Genomic DNA, 18,537 nt, shown 5'->3' with positions numbered 1-18,537 from the left:
AAAAATTATGTTAAATTTTGTAGCAACCCAACAAAACACATAAAACAAAAATTATAATGTTGATCGTGATTTAATAAAATTTAAAATTTAATTTAACCGGATAATGTAAATTATCAACTACACGTGTTCACGAGTTTAAAATATTACAAGATCGTATATTCTATTCTGTCTCCATGCAAGAATGTTAAATAGATTGTACATATTCATAAGACTAGGTTCAAATTTTAACTCACGACAAATTTGTAAAATAAATGGACCATGAATTTTAAAGATAGTAAAATAAATTTGAGCTAAAAACTAATTATAATAAAGAAACATCTTGAGTGTCTCACATTATAAACAAAATTAATTTAAAATTTATGCCAAATTTTAGGCTTTTTTTTCCAATCATAATAGAAACACTTTACCCTACTTTTCTCTCTTTCCTTCAGAAAAGTCGCTTTCTCCTTTTATTATAGAACAAGATCAAATAAAAAGAGAATGAAAAATTTACTTATTACATTGTCTCTCTCCTTTGAGCTAGCTCCAAACAAGGCCTTAGCTTACACATTACAATTGCAAGAACACCAGAAAAATTTGGGGAGATGATGAAAACAAACGAAGCCTTAATTCACAGAAGGGCTATGCTGCAATCATTGAACATATGTGATTATATGAAGCAACACATCTTACAACATGACTCCTCCTCCTCACCTTCCTTGCAAGTGTCACAGCAGCATTGCTTTGGAGAAAAGCTAGAAGAATAAAAAAGAAAACTAAGTACAGGAGCAGAACAAGAAGTGATCTACAGATGAAGAGAAGTGTCAACTTCAGAATTTTCGTTTCTGGCTGAGATGCTGTTCATGGCTGTTGAGCCACTGGACCATATATTTCTGGATGCTCTGCTTTTGATGGCCCTGCAATCGGCCGCCGGCTGCTTTCCGGGCGAGTTCAGCTTCAGACCCAGGGAGAGGCCATCCTGAGGGGGAGGTGAGAGTGGAAGGAGCAGCGCCACAGCCGGAGGAGCTGCCGCCGGTTCAGGCCCTGACACCAGCTTCAGAAGCTCCTGCTCCTCCCTCTTCTCCCTCACTCTTTCAAGCTTCTTGAACCGTTCTTGCAGCAGAGCTATGGAGGAACCTGCCAAGGAGGAGTCAGAACTCTGGCTCCCCATTTCAAACACAGAGAGAGCCTTCAATTGCAGGGAAGATGAAATAGATGCGCAAGTAAAAGTGCATATATAGGAGAAGAATGCCAAGCTTGTAACAACTGGTTCTGGACGACGTAACAGGAAGCGAGATCGCCGACTGTAACAAAGTCCAAGAAGAAAAGTTGTTAAAGCAATCTACCTAGCTGAGGGTGGTGATTGATTTGGTGTATGCGAAGGCAAAAGGGCTTTTTGAGATAGCAAAGAGTTGAGGGAGAAATCCAAATGTTGCGGAGAGTAGCATTTGGAAGGGCATGTTGAAGGGAATAATGATGGGTTAGATGAGATCTTAAAGTCTCCCTAGGCTTTGTAGAAGATGGAACCTCTTTTGTTGGCTTATGGAGAGGATATCATTTCTTTTATCTGTTTTCACTTTCATGCTCTTCCAGTGAAGTTCAGACAGGACAGATGAGAGCATGCAGAAAAGACAAAGGGTAGGAAGGAATATATATTTGAAGTATGCTTGGAGAGAAAAAAAAGAGAGAGAGTCCAGGAAAATGACCATATTCCTCCTCCAGAGCAAGCCAAAGCGCAATCTCCTGTGAAGAGATTTTGGTGATCTAATTCTAAGGTACAGATAGATAAATGATTAGACAGGGATTACAGATGGACAACACCACGGGCCTTATCCCACTAAAATGAAGTGCTTATGTGTTGACTAAATTAGACTGCAACAGTGATTTGGACTAACAATACACAGTTGTTCTTCAATACATGACTAAATTAGAAGTGCCTAAAAATTATACCGAACACATCTCTATGCCCCTAATGTCAAGCTTCCCAGTAGCTAGTAGAGCTTTCTATGACCCATGCTGAGGCATGGTTTTCGGGAAGAGAAATGAAAAAGAACAAAGCGGCAAGGCATTATCATTGTTTGTTAACCAATATCTCTGTTTTCTTTTTTGGGACTTTTTGGTCATATGCAAATACAGAGAAAAAATAGTAACAAACAGGGAGATCGGTCAACAAACTCCTCAAAAGAATTTCAAATTTAAAGTTTAAGCAGAGGAAGACATCGATTTAAGATGATAAAATGAATGCTGCACAGGTGATTCTCAGCGTAAAAATAATACTGACTACAGGAAGAAGACAGAAGAAAATAAATTGCAACATGCTTAAAACAGTATTTCATTGGATGAAGGCGGCTTATAAGTACAGAGTTAGAATAACAAATAAGGGATTTGTTATTTCAAAAAATTGCTGCTAAGTGCTGAACAGGCATTATGTTACAGCAGTACGGTTTCTGTAGCTTCTGCCGGAAAGAAAATGATCCCAGCTTTAGTCTAGGGATAACTTTGAGCAGTAGATCTTGTACCAATTGCTGAATATCTGTCATCTCCTAACTGTAATGTCCATCAGTTGCTAAATATCGCCCATCTCCCGAACATACAGTGTAATTGTAATGTCCATCAGCATTCCTCATTCCTTGTCTCAATTAAACCTCAAAAGCAATAGATGCAGGCCGGAGATTTTACAAAACTTCACAGCATTTGAACCAGGTAATCATGAGAGTACGAACTTCCAAGTGTTAATGAATTGGCATCCAGGAGCAACACATTCACCACATTGATTGGATGGTGATAATTATTCATTCAATTTTGTATGCAAGCCATATGTATCAAAATCGTTAACTCTTATAATTAGGGTCTCATGAGAAACCACATATAACTAAATATTGTGTCTACTACAAGGTTGCATCCAAGAGGTATTCCAGGGAAATGTAAAGGTAAATCATGTGTAACACACCAAAATCATTACAATGTTGTCATTATGGGATCAAGTTAATACAACGGGCAAATATTATGCCAGGAGAAAAAGTATAAAAGAATGAAAAATCAATGAAGAATGCACAGCATAAATCAATATTGGTGTTTACTAAAATATAATAAAGTATAGCTTAAATCCTCCTTAGAAGTCAATTAATACATGCTGGCAACATCCAAGCTGCCTAATTGCATGATTGCATCCTGCCAAAACTAATCAAGAAAGTCAACTTCTTGCAATTTAAACCCCTACATTTTCGCAGCTAAATCACAGTCCAAGTACATCACCATATAAATGTCTACAAAAAGTTTCTATCTAAATCAATTAGCAAGAGGTTTATTTGCACGCTCTTTATTCTTCTTGGGTATATATGAAACATGTAAATCTTCAATGGATTCAAATAAATTTTGGACGACTAAGATGATCTGGTTGAGAATTTGGGGATAATTATATTTGATAGCACCATAAGATAGAAGAGAATTTATTGCATAATTCTTGTAAAACCATGCAATGACAGACATGGAATGTGTCTAGACTACTCTAGCACAAGAAAAATAAATATTTTCTCTTGCTTGCTTCTCTCTCATCTCAAGAGCTTAAAAACTAATTTATCCAGAAAAGATCAGCAATAACCTAGCTAGATTTACCAACCCCTTTTTAATGTGAATTTCATTAACAAACACTGAAGTTTCACAAGATGACTAACTTGAAGTTTGGAAGTCACAAAAATCAATAACTACCTTGTTTTCAACAATCTTATATGCACAGAATTTGCTGCACTCATTAAAAATAAAATATATTTTTCTCATAAAAGGAAAGTATTACATAGGGTTCTTTGTTGATAAGGGTGTTTGCAGGAGAATATGAAACCTTCCATCATTTGAAGAAAGATGGCTGCTCTCAGTTGACCTAAAACAAACAACCCAATACAGCCTTCTTCCAGGCAAAAAAGGCAGAATAAAAATGCCCACAAACTGAAAGATGACTAGCCAGTTATAAGTCGTGCAACTGGATTGCCATCTATAATATGCAATTTGATAACCAAATCTCACAAATTGAAAGAACTTCCGTGTTCAACATTTTTTCTCAAATTATAAAGCCAGAATAAAAATGTTCCCAGAAGAGCTATTTGGAGTTATGGTAACAAGGGAACTAGGTCTACTTCTTTCTGATATGAGTATCAAGATAACATGAAAAGTTTGACATAAGTACAGATTACGGAACAAGAAGTAGGTTGTGCTTTCCAGTCTTTGTTATCTCTATGGTCCTCAAGGCCTGCACCTTGGTTAGTTACAATTGACACAACAAAACTTGTTGATATTAAATCTTTAATGGACACACTATTCCTTGTGATGATGGCAGGTTTAGTTCTTAATACAGGTACTAATGGCATTCAACTCCATTATAGGTATATGACATAGTTACCAGGTTCTCCCTCCCCCCTCCCCCCCTCCCCCCGGGGGAACCACTTACCAGTTTGTGCACACTGGAATGTGGTACATTGGCATCCTGAACTGGCTTGGGTTGTGGAGCTTCTCGGTGATGCTTCTCTGCTCTGCCATCACTGATGGGGGTTGCCATGGGGTCCATTATTGCTGCTGCTTGTACTCTCTCTCAAACCCTTCTGTTCTCTTTTCTGTTTTGAGTTTTCAGTTTTTCAAAATATTGAAAATGTATGTATTTTTATATTTTCAAAAATGCATTTTCGAAAACAAGAAAAAAATTTATAAAGAAAACTCAAAACAACTTTTTGTTGTTTTGAGTATTTTCAGCCAAAACACTCACAAAAACTGAAAATCAAGAAAATGGGCATCCATCTCGCAACCAGACTCCTCTCCAAATCAGCGTCCATCTTGCAATCAGACTCCATGGCAGCAACCTTTCATTCTCTCTCACGAACACCCCTATAAATCACTGATTTTGCAAAATCCAACCGTCTGATCTTGGATCCAACTGTATTTTCACCGCAAAAGTGGCCCCGATCTACAAAGAGGTAAGTCTTTGTCTAATCAGCAATAATTTTCAGTACAAATCCATGATATATACATATGTACATACGGTTTGTGTCTGGCTAGAGATTTAAGCTTAGATCTATGGAGATTCAACCGTTGGATATTGCTAGTTTTTGGGTATATTAGTCGATGGGGATAAGGGTGTCAGGTGATTGTCTCTGATTGTTGGAAACCACCGGCCAGGGTGGCCGATGGCAACTGCCAATGCATTTTTCAGTTCTGGCCAAAAATTAAAAATTAGATCTATGAAAATCCAGCCGTTAAATCTGGCCTATTTTTGTGTATGTTAACTCCCTTGGCTTGGCATTTCTAATGGTAGACTCCGATCGTGGTAATCTCCAACCAGCAGTGGTCGTCGGCGACCGCTGCTGGCAGCAGTTGTGGCTGTCCAGGGAGGAAAATTACCCAGTTTTAGCAAATAATTTAATACATTTAAATTGAAAGAGAGAGAGAGAGAGAGAGAGAGAGAGAATCCATAATCAAGAAAAAAAACATATATATATATAATATATATATTAGCAAATCCTTGCTTTGTGATAGTCATTCCGCAGAAGGTTGCACAAATATGAAGAATCTTTTGAAACTCATCTTCAAGGATGTGATTGGCCCAATATCTGGCTAGTCATTTACTAGCATATTGATGAAGTGCTCAAGCATTCTAATATATATATATATATATATAATATGTATGTATGATGTTCTAACTTCTAATTTGATTTATTTATGTATTTATATATATATATAGTTCTTAAGCAGAACTTGACATGATATTCATAATTAGAATACTCTGTTGGGCAATTCTCTGTGTCAAATTTTATCAGATATGTTTTTTAATATCTGCATCTAAAAGTAGAAGGTGAAAGGGCTGGCAAATTCATTGTGGTTGGCATTTGTGTTTTGTATTATATATTGGTTACTTGGATTGTTATGTATAGTTTTGTTGAATTTTACTTTGTCAAGAGCCAAATGGCATTATTTTTTACTCATTACTTTTGTGTTTATTACGCCCTACAACCATTGTTTTCTTTATCTATATTGAAGTTGGGGGATATACTTAGTTTTATTGATGTCTGTAGTACATGTAGTGCAGGACTTATATATGTCTTGATACTTTTAATTATCTTCAATATAGAACATGGGTGGTCACAGAGGTAAGACTAAGGAACTAATGTTGTGGTCCGATAAGAACAAACACGCTTTTATCAAAATTCTTTACAAGAATGTGAAATCAGGGATATTGCAATGTTCTACATTCACGAAAGACGAATGGGGCAAGATCAATCAAACCATGATTGTTGTCACAAAATCGGATTATGGCATAGATAGATTAAAGGGGAAGTGAAACTGCTTACATAAGGTGCATCGTTTGTTCATTGAACTTTTAGAACATATAGGTGTTACATGGGATCCAAATACCAACCAAGTTAATGTTGCAGAGGAAGTTTGGTAAAACTTTTATACGGTATATATCTTTATTAAAGAATATTTTCACCATTATTTTTTTATCATATCATTTTACCCTTTTCTACTATACAATATGATTATGTGGCTTATTTTTACTATTGTAGATTAACAAGTCCGGGTACAAAACATTCAAGAAGGAAGGATGTTTAGCGAAACTACAACTACTGGAGGATTAGGCAATGTTTCCACTCAACTTCCTCCAACATTAGAGGAAGAAAGGTAGCTAGAGGATGATTTTTTGAATAGGGGAGTTCATGTACATGTGAAAAATGATGATGAAGTTGATGAAGTTACAAATACTCATTGGCGTGAAGAAATTGGTACATTTGGCAAACGCCGACATAAGGAACCTAAGATCAATAAAGGTGATAAACATGAGACTTGCATTAACGCAGTGGTCATCTGCAGTTAGTATGAGGAAATGAAGAAACTGAACTTATGACACTTTACTTGAAAGAAAAGCTTGCAAAAATCCAAGGAAAATCATGTAATCAATTAGATAGTGAAGCTACTAGTCCAGATCCTTATTCAAATGTGGTTTGCTTGGACATCTTAAACAATTTGGAGGGGTGTCTAATGAGGTTTATATGAAAGCGATAAAGGCTTTTAAGGATCTAGATTTCAGGGTGTCATTTGTGAAGATGTCAGAAACTAGGAAAGAACCTATCTTGGAACTTCTTTGATTTGGTTGGTTGGATTGCATATTTTCTTGTAACGTGTTCGTTTCATTTGTGATGTCGTAGCTCGAAATACTGTGTTTTCTTACATTAGCTTGAAGTATTGTTTTAATTTCATAGTTTGATGTTAAATTTCTCTAGAATTGAATGCTTGTTTTATTTTAATCAATGGGTTGGAGTTTACTATTTATTTCTTTACGTTGATTATAATAAATGATGATTGATATGGCTTCTGATGATGATTATGAATATATTTGTGCACAGGATGTCTACTGAATCAAATGTGGTTGGTAATGTGAGTACCGATGATTCAACTGACAAAGATTCCAGTGATGATGAGTTTTTATTTATGAATGATTTTGATGCGAATTTTGGGGATTTAATGATGCATAATTGTTTTGTTGCCAACAAAAGAAGTGTCATCGACAGGATACCTTGTAGAACATCATTGCTTACCGGGAAAATGTACATGCTAGAAATTTTGAATGGACATCCAGACGTGTGCTATCGTAATTTTCGTATGCAAAAACATGTGTTCATGAATTTTTGTGATACTTTGAAACATAAATGTGTGTTGAGGAGGGTGTTGCTATGTTTTTATGATTGTAGGGCACACTACACGATACAGTATTATTGGTGATAGGTTTCAGCATTCCAAGAACACGATACACAAATGGTTTAAACAAGTTTTACGGCCTGTTTGCTCATTTGGCATAGAGATAATCTATCCAACACATCAAAATGTTGTACATGAGTAGATTTTGCACAAATATTCTTACTTTAAGGATTGTATAGGAGCAATAGATGGAACACATGTTGCAACTTGAGCCCCTTCATCGAGACAAACATCTTTTCATGGAAGGAAAACTAATATAACACAAAATGTGATGTTGATGTGTAATTTTGATATGAAGTTCACATTTGTGTATTTTGGATGGGAAGGTACTACTAATGATTCACGAGTATTCATTGACGCAATCACAAGAACCTCAAACAACTTTCCAATGCCACGTGGAGGTATATTCTAATACTTCAAATGATTTGTCAAATAATTTTATAGTATTACAGTCTTTAAGTCATAGTTTTTTTGCAGATCAATTTTACCTTGTTGGTTCTGGCTATCCAAACATGCTTGGTTTTCTTGCCCCTTATCGAGGTCAAAGATATCATCTACGTGATTATGTTGGACGAGAAAAACCACATGGAAATGAAGAACTATTCAACTATAGACACTCCTCATGCCGTAACATTATTGAACGTTGTATTGGAGTTTTAAAGGCAAGATTTCCTATTTTGAAATTAATTACCAATTATCCACTTAGTAGGCAAAGACAAATCCCTCTTGCATGTTACGCAATACATAACTTTATTCACCATGAGCACACTTTGGATAAGTTGTTTGTTGAGTATTCATCAAAGAATATGGTATTTTAAGATATGCTGAAGTCGAGTCAAAATCAAGAAGTCATATATCTTGATGCTAGTCAAACAGCTCAAATGGGACAAGTCGGGGATCAAATTGCTACACAAATGTGGAATGACTACTCAATGAGTCGTACATGATTACGTGGATTTATTTTATTGTTTAGTGTCCAAACTATATTTATTTATGTCATGACTATTTAAACTTGTAATCGTAGTCCACTTACTATTAAATTGTTTGATGTAATTTTATTTATTATGAACAATCACATTTTCTCATTCTCATTGAACTTATCTTTAATTTTTATTTCTATATTTTTTATTTTTTACCAAAGTTAGTTTATTTTTTGTTTGTATTTTATTTTTGTAACGAGAAAAAAAATATTGCAAGATTCACCAACTTCAATATATATATATATTATTTCATAATATACTAGCATTAAACTATTCTAATTTACTGAATAATCAAATTCATTGAATAAAATATTATAAATATTTTTTTTTCAAAATTCCAAATTAAACGCATTTTCTAATTTTTTATTTTGAGAAACAGTTTTTCAGAATGACAAAAGGAGCACATTTTTAGTAATCTCAAAACAAACACTTAAAATACAAAATTGAAAATGAATTCAAAACTCAAAATTGAGAACTGAAATACGAGGAGAACACCAGCTAAATGTTTAATGTTGCGGCACAAAGAGAAATAAGTGAGAGAGTGGGCTGGCTTTCTTTTTTTTGCTGAGAACATGGGATGGGTTTCTTTTTTGTTGAGAGTGGGGTTTCAACTGGGCTTCCAAAGGCAGGTAGGCCCAACAATATATATATATATATATATTGTAACGACCCGTTAATGGATCTAGATTATTTTGGTATTGTTTTTATGTGCATTATTTTTCGATACTATATGATTTAGAAGTTTGAGCCATTTAATGTGTTGTGAAAATTTTGATATGAAGGAGAATTGTGGAAGAGTCAAAGTATGATTTTATGTGAGATTATATATAAGATTTATATTTATTTAAATGAATTAAAAAGGGGATGTGTGTGGCATTTCTTCACTTGTATATGGGCAAAGTGGGAAAGATGGAGGGTATATATATATAACCTTAGAGAATAGGTTACCATTTCTTCTTTCTCTTCTCCCATTCTTCCCTTGACTTATTGTTTCTTGTTTCTTCTTCTTCTTCTTCTTCTTCTTCTTCTTCTTCTTCTTCTTCTCCTTGAATTTGGCGCTAAAGAAAGCTGGAGTTGTGGTCCTAGAAGCTAGCTCGTTGGGATTAACTGTCTAAAATCGGCTTAAGGCAAGTTCCTCTCATTCTATATCTCATATGATACAAGTTGTTATAAGATCTCTTCCCTTGGCAAGTTTTTGCATTCTCGTGAGATTTGTTTCCTCTTCTCCTTTCAAATGAAAATTCTTATCTCTTTCTTGCTGTTTGGTGGCAAGATCCTTAATTTTTCTGCAATTTCAGAAAGTTGTTCTCTCAATTTCGGTATTGTTGCTGCTGGAACTCTGTTTTCCAGATTTGACGTCGTTGTATTCTTTTGTGTATAACTTTCTGTACATATATCCAAACTGCGATCCATTTTTTGTATCTGAAACTAGACTTCATGGGCTTCATTTTGATATATGGTTCAATTTATTTGGCTTAGATTTGAAACCGTAGCAACCTTATTAAACTCTGCCAGGAATTCTGGAATTTACTGTAGCACGCAGTCTGCCTTGTTCCGATTTTTGAGGTATAACTCTCTGTGGTTATATCCAAATTGTAAACCATTTGTTGCTCTGTAAATTAGACATCATAGGCTTCATTTCGGTATAAGAATTGAAATTTTTGGTTGTGAATTGAGCCCAAAACAGTCTCCTTAATATCGGTCTAGAATCTGGAATTTTCTGAAGTGTTGCTCAATTAATCTTTTTGGGTATTGTATATGCCACCTCTTGGTAAAATGTTCTTGGAGAATAATTGTGCATGTTTTCATACATTATTGTCATGACCTTAGGAGTAATAAAGGGGCATTATTGTAATAGGGTATAATAATTAGTTAGGGATATTTTACATATTGTTAGAAGCACATGGGTGCTGTTAGGATATTGTTAGAAATTAGTTAAACATCTAGCTATGCCTATAAAAAGGCCAATTGTAAGAGGAGAGGGATATGTTTGAATTGATTAATGAAACTCTCATTTTCCTCTCTAAATTTCTCTCCATTCTCCCTCTCATTTCTCTTAACTTTCTCCCCAATTCTGTTCAATCTCCCCCTTCATTTCTTCCCCAAATTCCTTCCAATTCCTTCTAAAACCCTAGCTAAATCCTAGGGTCATGACAATTATGTATTATATGTATGTGAGACATGGTATTGGGTGGAGCTGATTGGCCTCAAGGGTAGTATGTATTCACGAACCTAGCCCTTAGAGTGGAGCCATCAAGGCCCCAATGACCTCGTCACATATGATATGGTTATGACCTTGGGTGGAGCTGACTAGCCTCGAGAGTTGTATGTATTCATGTGTATAACATTGGGAGTTGAGTTGTCTGGCCTCAAGTGTCCGTTATTATTATTTGTGAAAGTTTAATGAGATTGGAATGTATGCATGCATATTCTTTTCCTTTGGGTCCTAAGTGCATGCCATGGACATGATTCGTTAGGCTCGATTCTCCTATTCTCCGTGGGTTTACCCTTGATAGATTTGTGGTAATTTATTCATTGTTGTATCATGTCCTCCATTTTTTTCTTCGTTGTTATACTTGTTGGGCCTTGTGGTTCATTCTCTTACTTTGCATCATTCCAGGAAAAGGCAAAACTAAAGCTGAAGGTGAGTCCAGCGAGGCTAGGTTCGTGGGATAGATGTATACAGAGCTCGCCTAAATACCAAGTCTTGGGAGTCTTTTGTTTCTGTGTCTAGTTCTGGTTGGACTCTTGTATTTTGGAGACTTGTATATATTTTGTGATCATGTCCTGATATGTTGTAATAAGTGGAAGCCTAACTCTTGTGTATCTTTTATCTTGAATGGTTGCATATGTTGGCAACGGGAACGAAGAATTATGTGTTTTGTTGAGTTATCTTGTACCCATATGTGAACTTGTAATTCGAGGTTGGGTGTTCTTGTTCAGGCTGCTTCTACACCATTATTTGTGATGACTTTCTCACAAATTCTCTATGCTAGCGGGGGCTCCGGGAGGCGGGCCATCACATATATAACTTTTGTAATTTAAAAAAATACATATCCAATACAATATGTATTCTGATCTATGATTTAGATCATAATATATATAACTTTTGTAATTTAAAAAATATAAATCCAGTACAATTTAAATTTCAAATATAAAGTTAATAATCATTTTTAAATTTGGTAACTTTTGTATGAAATGTTATAGTAACACATGCTGGCAAAGTGGTGTGCCAAGCCCCCCTTACTGCATTCCACAAACCACATAAATATGGGTACAACAACAATGGGGCAACATAGAAATTACTAGGAGTATTAAGGTTGATGTCCCAAAGTAGGATGGAAAGTCAGAACATAATGTTTTTTAAGACTAGTTAGATGCTACTCATAATGACCTTGATTGGTAAGGCATGGCTGATAGCGAGCAAGTTCATTTTCCCTAAAATGAATTTAATTGGAGCCCCAAACAAATATCATAAATTGTTCAACACAACCTCAAGTGCATATGAGAACCTACCATCATCCAATTAGGAATCATGAAGCAAAGGCTTAAGGAGAAGCACCAACCTGCTTTTCACGAGAGTCAGTTAACCAACTGTAAACTAACACAATTGAGTTCTAATGTGGCAGACTGCCTAGCCTGATTTGAGGAGCTTATTCTTAGGTGTGATCATGATGAAGATCCTTGCCTTCTAATCAATAGGCTCATTACTGAGGTTAAATATTAAGAGGTATTTTGTTGCATTCCCTTGAGAACTTAGAGAGCACCTAATAAGGCATTAGACTTAGAGATGGAGAAAATGCTAGGATGTCATGTGCTCGAAGAGTATCATCTCAGAGTCCTCATTCTCTTCAATCTAGGTCCTTTGAGTCAGCCCCAACAAATACCAGTGTCAATAACACTCGGCCTCTAGGAAACACACTCTTAGGAACATAAAGACTTTTCTACCAATTGCCCTTCTGTCCTTTGTTGTCAATTATCATCGTCACAAAAAAGGGTCACATGGAGCCCTAAACATCTGCTAAACAAGACCATAAACATTCCTTTAAAACACTACATGCTTGAGCTAGTGGATCATTCTCCATCCTAAGAACACTGGACATAATGCATATTTGCTTCAGTTACCTTAAGACAAGAATAGTAGTCATGTTTTCCATGTGAAGGATTTCTCACCTTACAGAGGTAAATTAGAGCTTCCTTTCTTGCCTATTAGCGTTCTTGCAAGTCAACAAGGTCCTAGATTTTTGCCTCTTTCTAGCACCATGATATCATTAAAGTTATGCTCAATTATGAAATTACCGGTTCATCTCACATAAGCTTCCAAGGTTTGTAGTCAGATGGAAAAGTCATCCCAATTGATGCAACTTGGTTTATTACAGTTGATTTTAAATCTTTTTTTTTTTTTGTGGCTTTGTCACCTCCCAGAGGATCTGACCAGTTCTCTCACCAGAATCCGGTGAGATTGTTAGAAGAAAGAGGGAGAATTAGAGAACTTTAGGGAGAATTAGAAGAACAGAGAAGGGAGGGGTAAGAGAGAAGGGAGAGAGATTTAGAAAATATCAGAATTCTGGTATTTCATACATTCTTCCAGGTGCGGACAGCTTATATATCTGCTGATCCAACCACCCATGTGCGGCTAACGGCCTGCAAGTTCTGGGAATTACAAGCAATTAGGCTATTTAACTAAGTACAAGTCCTTACAGCTGTAACTAACAGGGTACAACCTCCCAATGCTGTAACTTCCTTAGTAAAATTACCCATTCTCTATAGCTTCTCTAATTAAGGTACCTCCCTGCATAGCTGGTACATGACAGGCTTTTCTGATTTTGAAATCTTACATCCAGAATTTTTAAATGGCGAATTGATGGAGGACCTAATCCAGGAATTTGGGATTTTTAGGGGAGTCTACTCTTAATTTTAGAAAAATCTGGGCATAAAATAAGAGATGGTAGATTGATAATTTTATTTGATTTTCTAATTAGTCTCTCATTTTCTTAATTTTAATTATTTCCTTCTTCCAAGAAAGGTTTGTTGGTGCACCATATATACATCTCTTATTGCATTTAGAAGGCAACCTTGGACTGATTATTGAGTTGATTGATATAAGGATCTGAGAGTTGTTGTCAATTTGAGATTCATTCTCAGTGTTTAGAATTTTGAGGTTTGTTCTCAGTGTTTAAGGTTTTGAGACTCATTCTCAATGTTTAGGGCTTCAAGATTCATTCTCAGCATTCATGTGAGTTCTTGTGTGATCATGGCCAGCTTCACTGAGTTAACAAGTCTTAAGATCGAGAGTTGAAGAGTTAAACTACTAAGACATACCCATAAACCACTGGGTTCATTTGGTTTGCGGGATAGGATAGGATAAATTGGCAAATAAAAATTTTCCCGTGTTTGGTTTGTTTGTATGCACGTGGGATAATAAATTGGATGGGAGTTCAAATTCCACGGACGGGGGATAACTTAATCCCCCCACGGGAGGGGGAGGTTGGGATTCATTGTCCAGCAGGTAGGATAGATGGGAAAAATGACTGTCTTTCCCCCCAAGTATAAAAGCTGATTAACGCGTGAACTAGGGCATTGTAACAGGGGTATTTTGGTCAGTTTTACATTATCCTGTGTCTATCCTTGCATGAACCAAATAGAAGATAGGATTAAATATAGGATATCCTATAGTGTAGTCCTACTAACCAAATACTTGAAGTCCAAGACTAAAAATCCCAAGGATAAGCAATCAGCCCTTGATTGCTTATCTCGTGATATCTTGTCCGCAAACCAAATGAGCCCTATCTGGTATTCAAACTGATGTTACATAACAAGCCTTTTCAGACAATTCAATAGAGAGTGCAGAATACAACTTTGGCCTGCCGAATTTCTATCTATTGGAGCTCCTGCTCCATAACAAAGTATATGCACTGCCACATTGAAAGAATCTGGTACAGACAAGGATACTTTCTTACCAAGATCAATTACAAAAATATTGAAAGTAACTTACTTCTACAGATTCTTACATAAAATTAAGAGCTATAGTTTGATTACTTTTGCATAAATGCCAACTCTTGCCAATATATATCAAAATATGCATTATCTAGAGATGTATAAAATGTCTTATGGCTCCACACATGCTCAAAATTTTTCAAAGTCCTCCTGTCAGCATCCCAGTTTCCATTTAATTAGCTGCAGGATGTCTCACGATTGAGAAGGGGATAGTCCAATTAATGGGGAATCCACTTCACTGTAATTTGCTTCAATAATGCAGCCTTAAAATAAAAGTCTATAAAAATGTTCAATAGAAAACTAGGGAGAAGTATTTAGCAAATATATAGAGAGAAGGGTCCCCCCAGAAGTAAGAGCTTCTCAAGGGGTAAAAAAAAAATTAGGAACTTTACACAATAATTATGAACCATTGTCAAGGCAGTCAAGCATCAAAACTTAGAAATTACCTGAAATAAGCAACCTCTTCTCCTAGTAGGCTGTCGTCATGACAATGCTCCAGGTTTGACTTAAAACAATCTGGCATGACATTTTGGCAGGAATTCTGTAACAAAGATTAGCCATCAGAATGTGAAAGCTACGCCTTTCAAGAGCTTAAAAGAATAGTTAATCTTCAATCCCATGCCCCAGCCAAACCCCCTCCCCCTTCCCCCACAAGATAAGGGTACAATGGCAATATCTGATTGTAATTGAAAAGAAAAAAAAAAAAAAAAGGATCAGCCCTCACCATTCACTGGAGGATAGAGATGCAAAGTAATTACAGCTGTACAGGTTGGAAAATTGCACCATAGTCAGATAACCAAGGTCAACCTCATCCGTGTTCATGAAGAAAAACCTCATTTTGCTTCTTGATTCAGAGAGGCCAACCTCAACTACATGAAAATACCTTTGTGGCTCTCAATTTATCAGACAGCTGATTTGTATCAATAGATGTTTCTACTTTTGACAGTTCTCTAGCCAGCAATACGTATGTCTGAAAATTAAGACTCAAATTCTTTGATTCCATAATATGAAGAAACTTCATACAGACATCCAACTGCCTCTCTTTGAGCAACCCATCGAGCAAAATAGTCCAAACAATCTCATCGGAGTTCCATTGTCTCTCAAGCATGTTTTCAAACAAAGCTTGAGCATCTGCAATCCGACTTGCTTTGCAAAGGGCACAAATGAGCTCTCTATAAATTGATAAACTAGGCTCAAAGCCTTTAACAACAGCCAAATTAAAAAGTTCTAGGGCATGGTCCACTTCTAAACTCTTGCAGTGAGCACACAAGAGAGAGTAACAGATCTCTTCATTAGGACCCATGCCCTTCTCTTCCATGCACTTAACTAAATGGCATGCCTCATAAGTTCTACCTTCCCTGGACAAGCCAGTGATCAGGGCATTGTAGGTATCAATAGTAGGTTCACAGCCATACTCTGACATTCTTAATAGAAGATTATTTACCATTTCAGAACTGGTATCCTTGTCAACTGAACTGCAATCATATGCCGTGTTGTGTTGGACTGCAACCTTTTCTGCCAGCAAATGGCATTCTTTTTGCAAGCCCTTCACCAGCACAATGTATGTACGGTAGCTTGGCTTACATCCCACATCACTCATGCGTCGTAGAAGTGAAAATGCATGGTCCAGTCTACCGAGCATTACAAACCCATCAATTAGTGAGGTGAATGTCACATGATCAGGAACCAATCCCCTCCTCTCCATCTCATCAAGTAGCATTTCTGCATCATCAGCTTTGCCTTCTAGACATAACCCATAAATGAGTGAACTGTAGGTAAATAAATTTGGAAAACATTCAATTTTATCCATTTCTTGGAACATTTTGAATGCAAGATGTGCCCCTCCATTTCGACAAAGCCCATCAATCAAAGTGGTATAGGTAATTACATTTGGAAGCACATTCTTTTCAGCCATTTTGTTACATAGTTCTTTCGCTTCAGAAAACCTATTCTCTTTGGCCAAACCATTTAAAACAGCATTGTACGTTTCAACTTCAATATTGCACCCACTTTCCTCCATTCTCTCCAGTAATGACAAGGCATCATCTACTCTCCCTTCCTTACAATGCCCATCAATTAGAGCAGTATAGTTGAACTCATTTGGACTCAAACCTCGCCCCACCATTTCATCAAACAGATTGGTAGCCAAATTAAGCTTTCCTCGTTTGCAAAATCCTGAAACAAGCTCTGCATATGTCCATTCATCAGGTTCACATCCATTCTCCTTCATCAAGTCCAATAACCTCAAAGCATTTTCCAGATACCCCTTTTTGAGGTATCCATTAATGAGTGTATTGTATGTTACAATTGTAGGAGAAGGACCTAGTTTGAGCATTTTGTTGAAAAGAACCATCGCTTTCTCAATGTTTTGAACCATGCAAAATCCTTTAATGATTTCATTGCAGGTTCCATTGTTCAGCAAGCTACCCTGTCTTTCCATCCAATAGAAAATCTTAAGAGCAGCATTGAATCTTCCTCTTGAACACAACTCATTTATTAATGAATTGTATGTGACCGTATTGGGAACCAGGCCATCTTTCAACATCTTGTGGTACAATCCCATTGCCACCTCAAGTTTTCCCAATCGAGACAGCCCGCTAATGAGAGCTGTGTATGTATGCACATTCGGGGGACAACCCCATTTCCTCATGCTGGGCACAAGGTCAACAGCCTCTTTCACACGTCCACTTGCACATAGCGAAGCAATTGGGACAGTGTATGTATACACTGTAGGTTTAATGCCTCTCTCAATCATTTCATCAAGCATGCCAAGTGCCTCATCTACCCTGTCCGCATTGCAAAGCCCGTTTATCAGAGTTGAATATGTCACCGAATTTGGATCACAACCTTCCTTCAGCATCCTATCAAAAATCCCAAATGCTGCATCTAGGTCATCATTTCTGCAATGCCCAAGAATCAAAGATGTATATGTAAACACATCCGGGTTAAAATCGTACTGAAAAATTCTACTTAGAACCAACTCAGCCTCCCGAATCTTCCCCTCTTTACAAAATATATTGATCATTGTATTGAAAGTCAATAAACTGGGTTTGATCCCACTGCTCAGCATTTGCTTATAAACATTCTGAGCTGCATCGACCATCTGAAACTTGCCTAATTGAATCAACAACGTATTAAAACTATATAAACTATACCCCAAACCTCTACTGCCAATTTCATTGAGATAATCAATAATACGAGCAATCTCTTCCTTAGACTTACAGGCTTTGATCATCAAAATCCTGACATTATCCGCGGGCGCGAAGTGCCGATCACAGATGAGCCTATTTAACATCGTCATAAAACAGTCCACGCTATGTTTGTAAAAAGGCCTCTTAGAAACCCAATAAAAAAAACCCAAGGCCACCTGAGTGCTCTTGTGGGTATTGATAATCTCAGTGACGTGGTGAGGTTTGACCCACTGACTCAATTGCTCGAGCTCGGAGCTTCTTCTCCATTGAGCCTGAGAAAGTAAATCGCAGACGAGGGAGACCAAATTGTGGGCAGATATAAATTGTTGGGAAAAGTGGGGTTTGGAAGAAAACTTGGATAATCTGTGACAAGCCAATAGGGGGTAGTGCCTGCGGAGGTGAATAAGAGATAGGTTTTTAAGGGTCGTTACCATTTCGAGCGCCGAGAGAGGTCACGAGTTACTGGAGAGAGGGGCGGCCATTGATGAGAACTTGGTCGTTGCTTCTGGGAGCCTGCCAATCAGCAACGGCAGGAGACAGAGGTAATCTGAATTTGTGGGCTTCACTTACGTGTTCGAAGAAAAATCATGGCTTCGCTTGCGAGCGAGCCAGCCAGGGAGAGGGGAATTGGCCAACCGCTGAAGGCTAGGGTT

The 18,537-nt window shown here is 36.9% G+C and overlaps 1 protein-coding gene across 8 annotated transcripts; it reads right to left on the bottom strand.

Moving 5' to 3' along the window:
• Positions 1-624: 624 nt before the first annotated feature.
• On the bottom strand, positions 625-18,524 carry LOC127791816 (pentatricopeptide repeat-containing protein At5g65560-like). 8 transcript variants are annotated; one of them, XM_052321919.1, is made up of 4 exons: positions 15,418-18,524; positions 15,140-15,234; positions 4,421-5,343; positions 625-1,138 (listed from the first exon to the last, which is right to left on the bottom strand). In XM_052321919.1, exon 1 carries the CDS (start codon positions 18,316-18,318, stop codon positions 15,559-15,561), a length of 2,760 nt encoding a protein of 919 aa, XP_052177879.1. In that variant the 5' UTR covers positions 18,319-18,524; the 3' UTR covers positions 625-1,138; positions 4,421-5,343; positions 15,140-15,234; positions 15,418-15,558. The 8 variants fall into 8 exon arrangements, with proteins under 8 accessions (XP_052177879.1, XP_052177875.1, XP_052177877.1 ...); XM_052321915.1 differs by having other exon boundaries at positions 4,421-4,930; XM_052321917.1 differs by lacking the exon at positions 4,421-5,343 and adding an exon at positions 1,326-3,150.
• Positions 18,525-18,537: the final 13 nt, after the last annotated feature.

The sequence above is a fragment of the Diospyros lotus genome, chromosome 15 (genome assembly GCF_014633365.1).
Source record: "Diospyros lotus cultivar Yz01 chromosome 15, ASM1463336v1, whole genome shotgun sequence".
NCBI classification, from domain to species: Eukaryota; Viridiplantae; Streptophyta; class Magnoliopsida; order Ericales; family Ebenaceae; genus Diospyros; species Diospyros lotus.
Note: the sequence above shows the minus strand (reverse complement) of the source record. Positions and strands in the feature narration are given on the sequence as shown.

Excerpts from the sequence above, each read along its gene's own strand:
- LOC127791816 (XM_052321919.1), bottom strand. The coding sequence starts at position 18,318 with ATGGTAACGACCCTTAAAAACCTATCTCTTATTCACCTCCGCAGGCAC.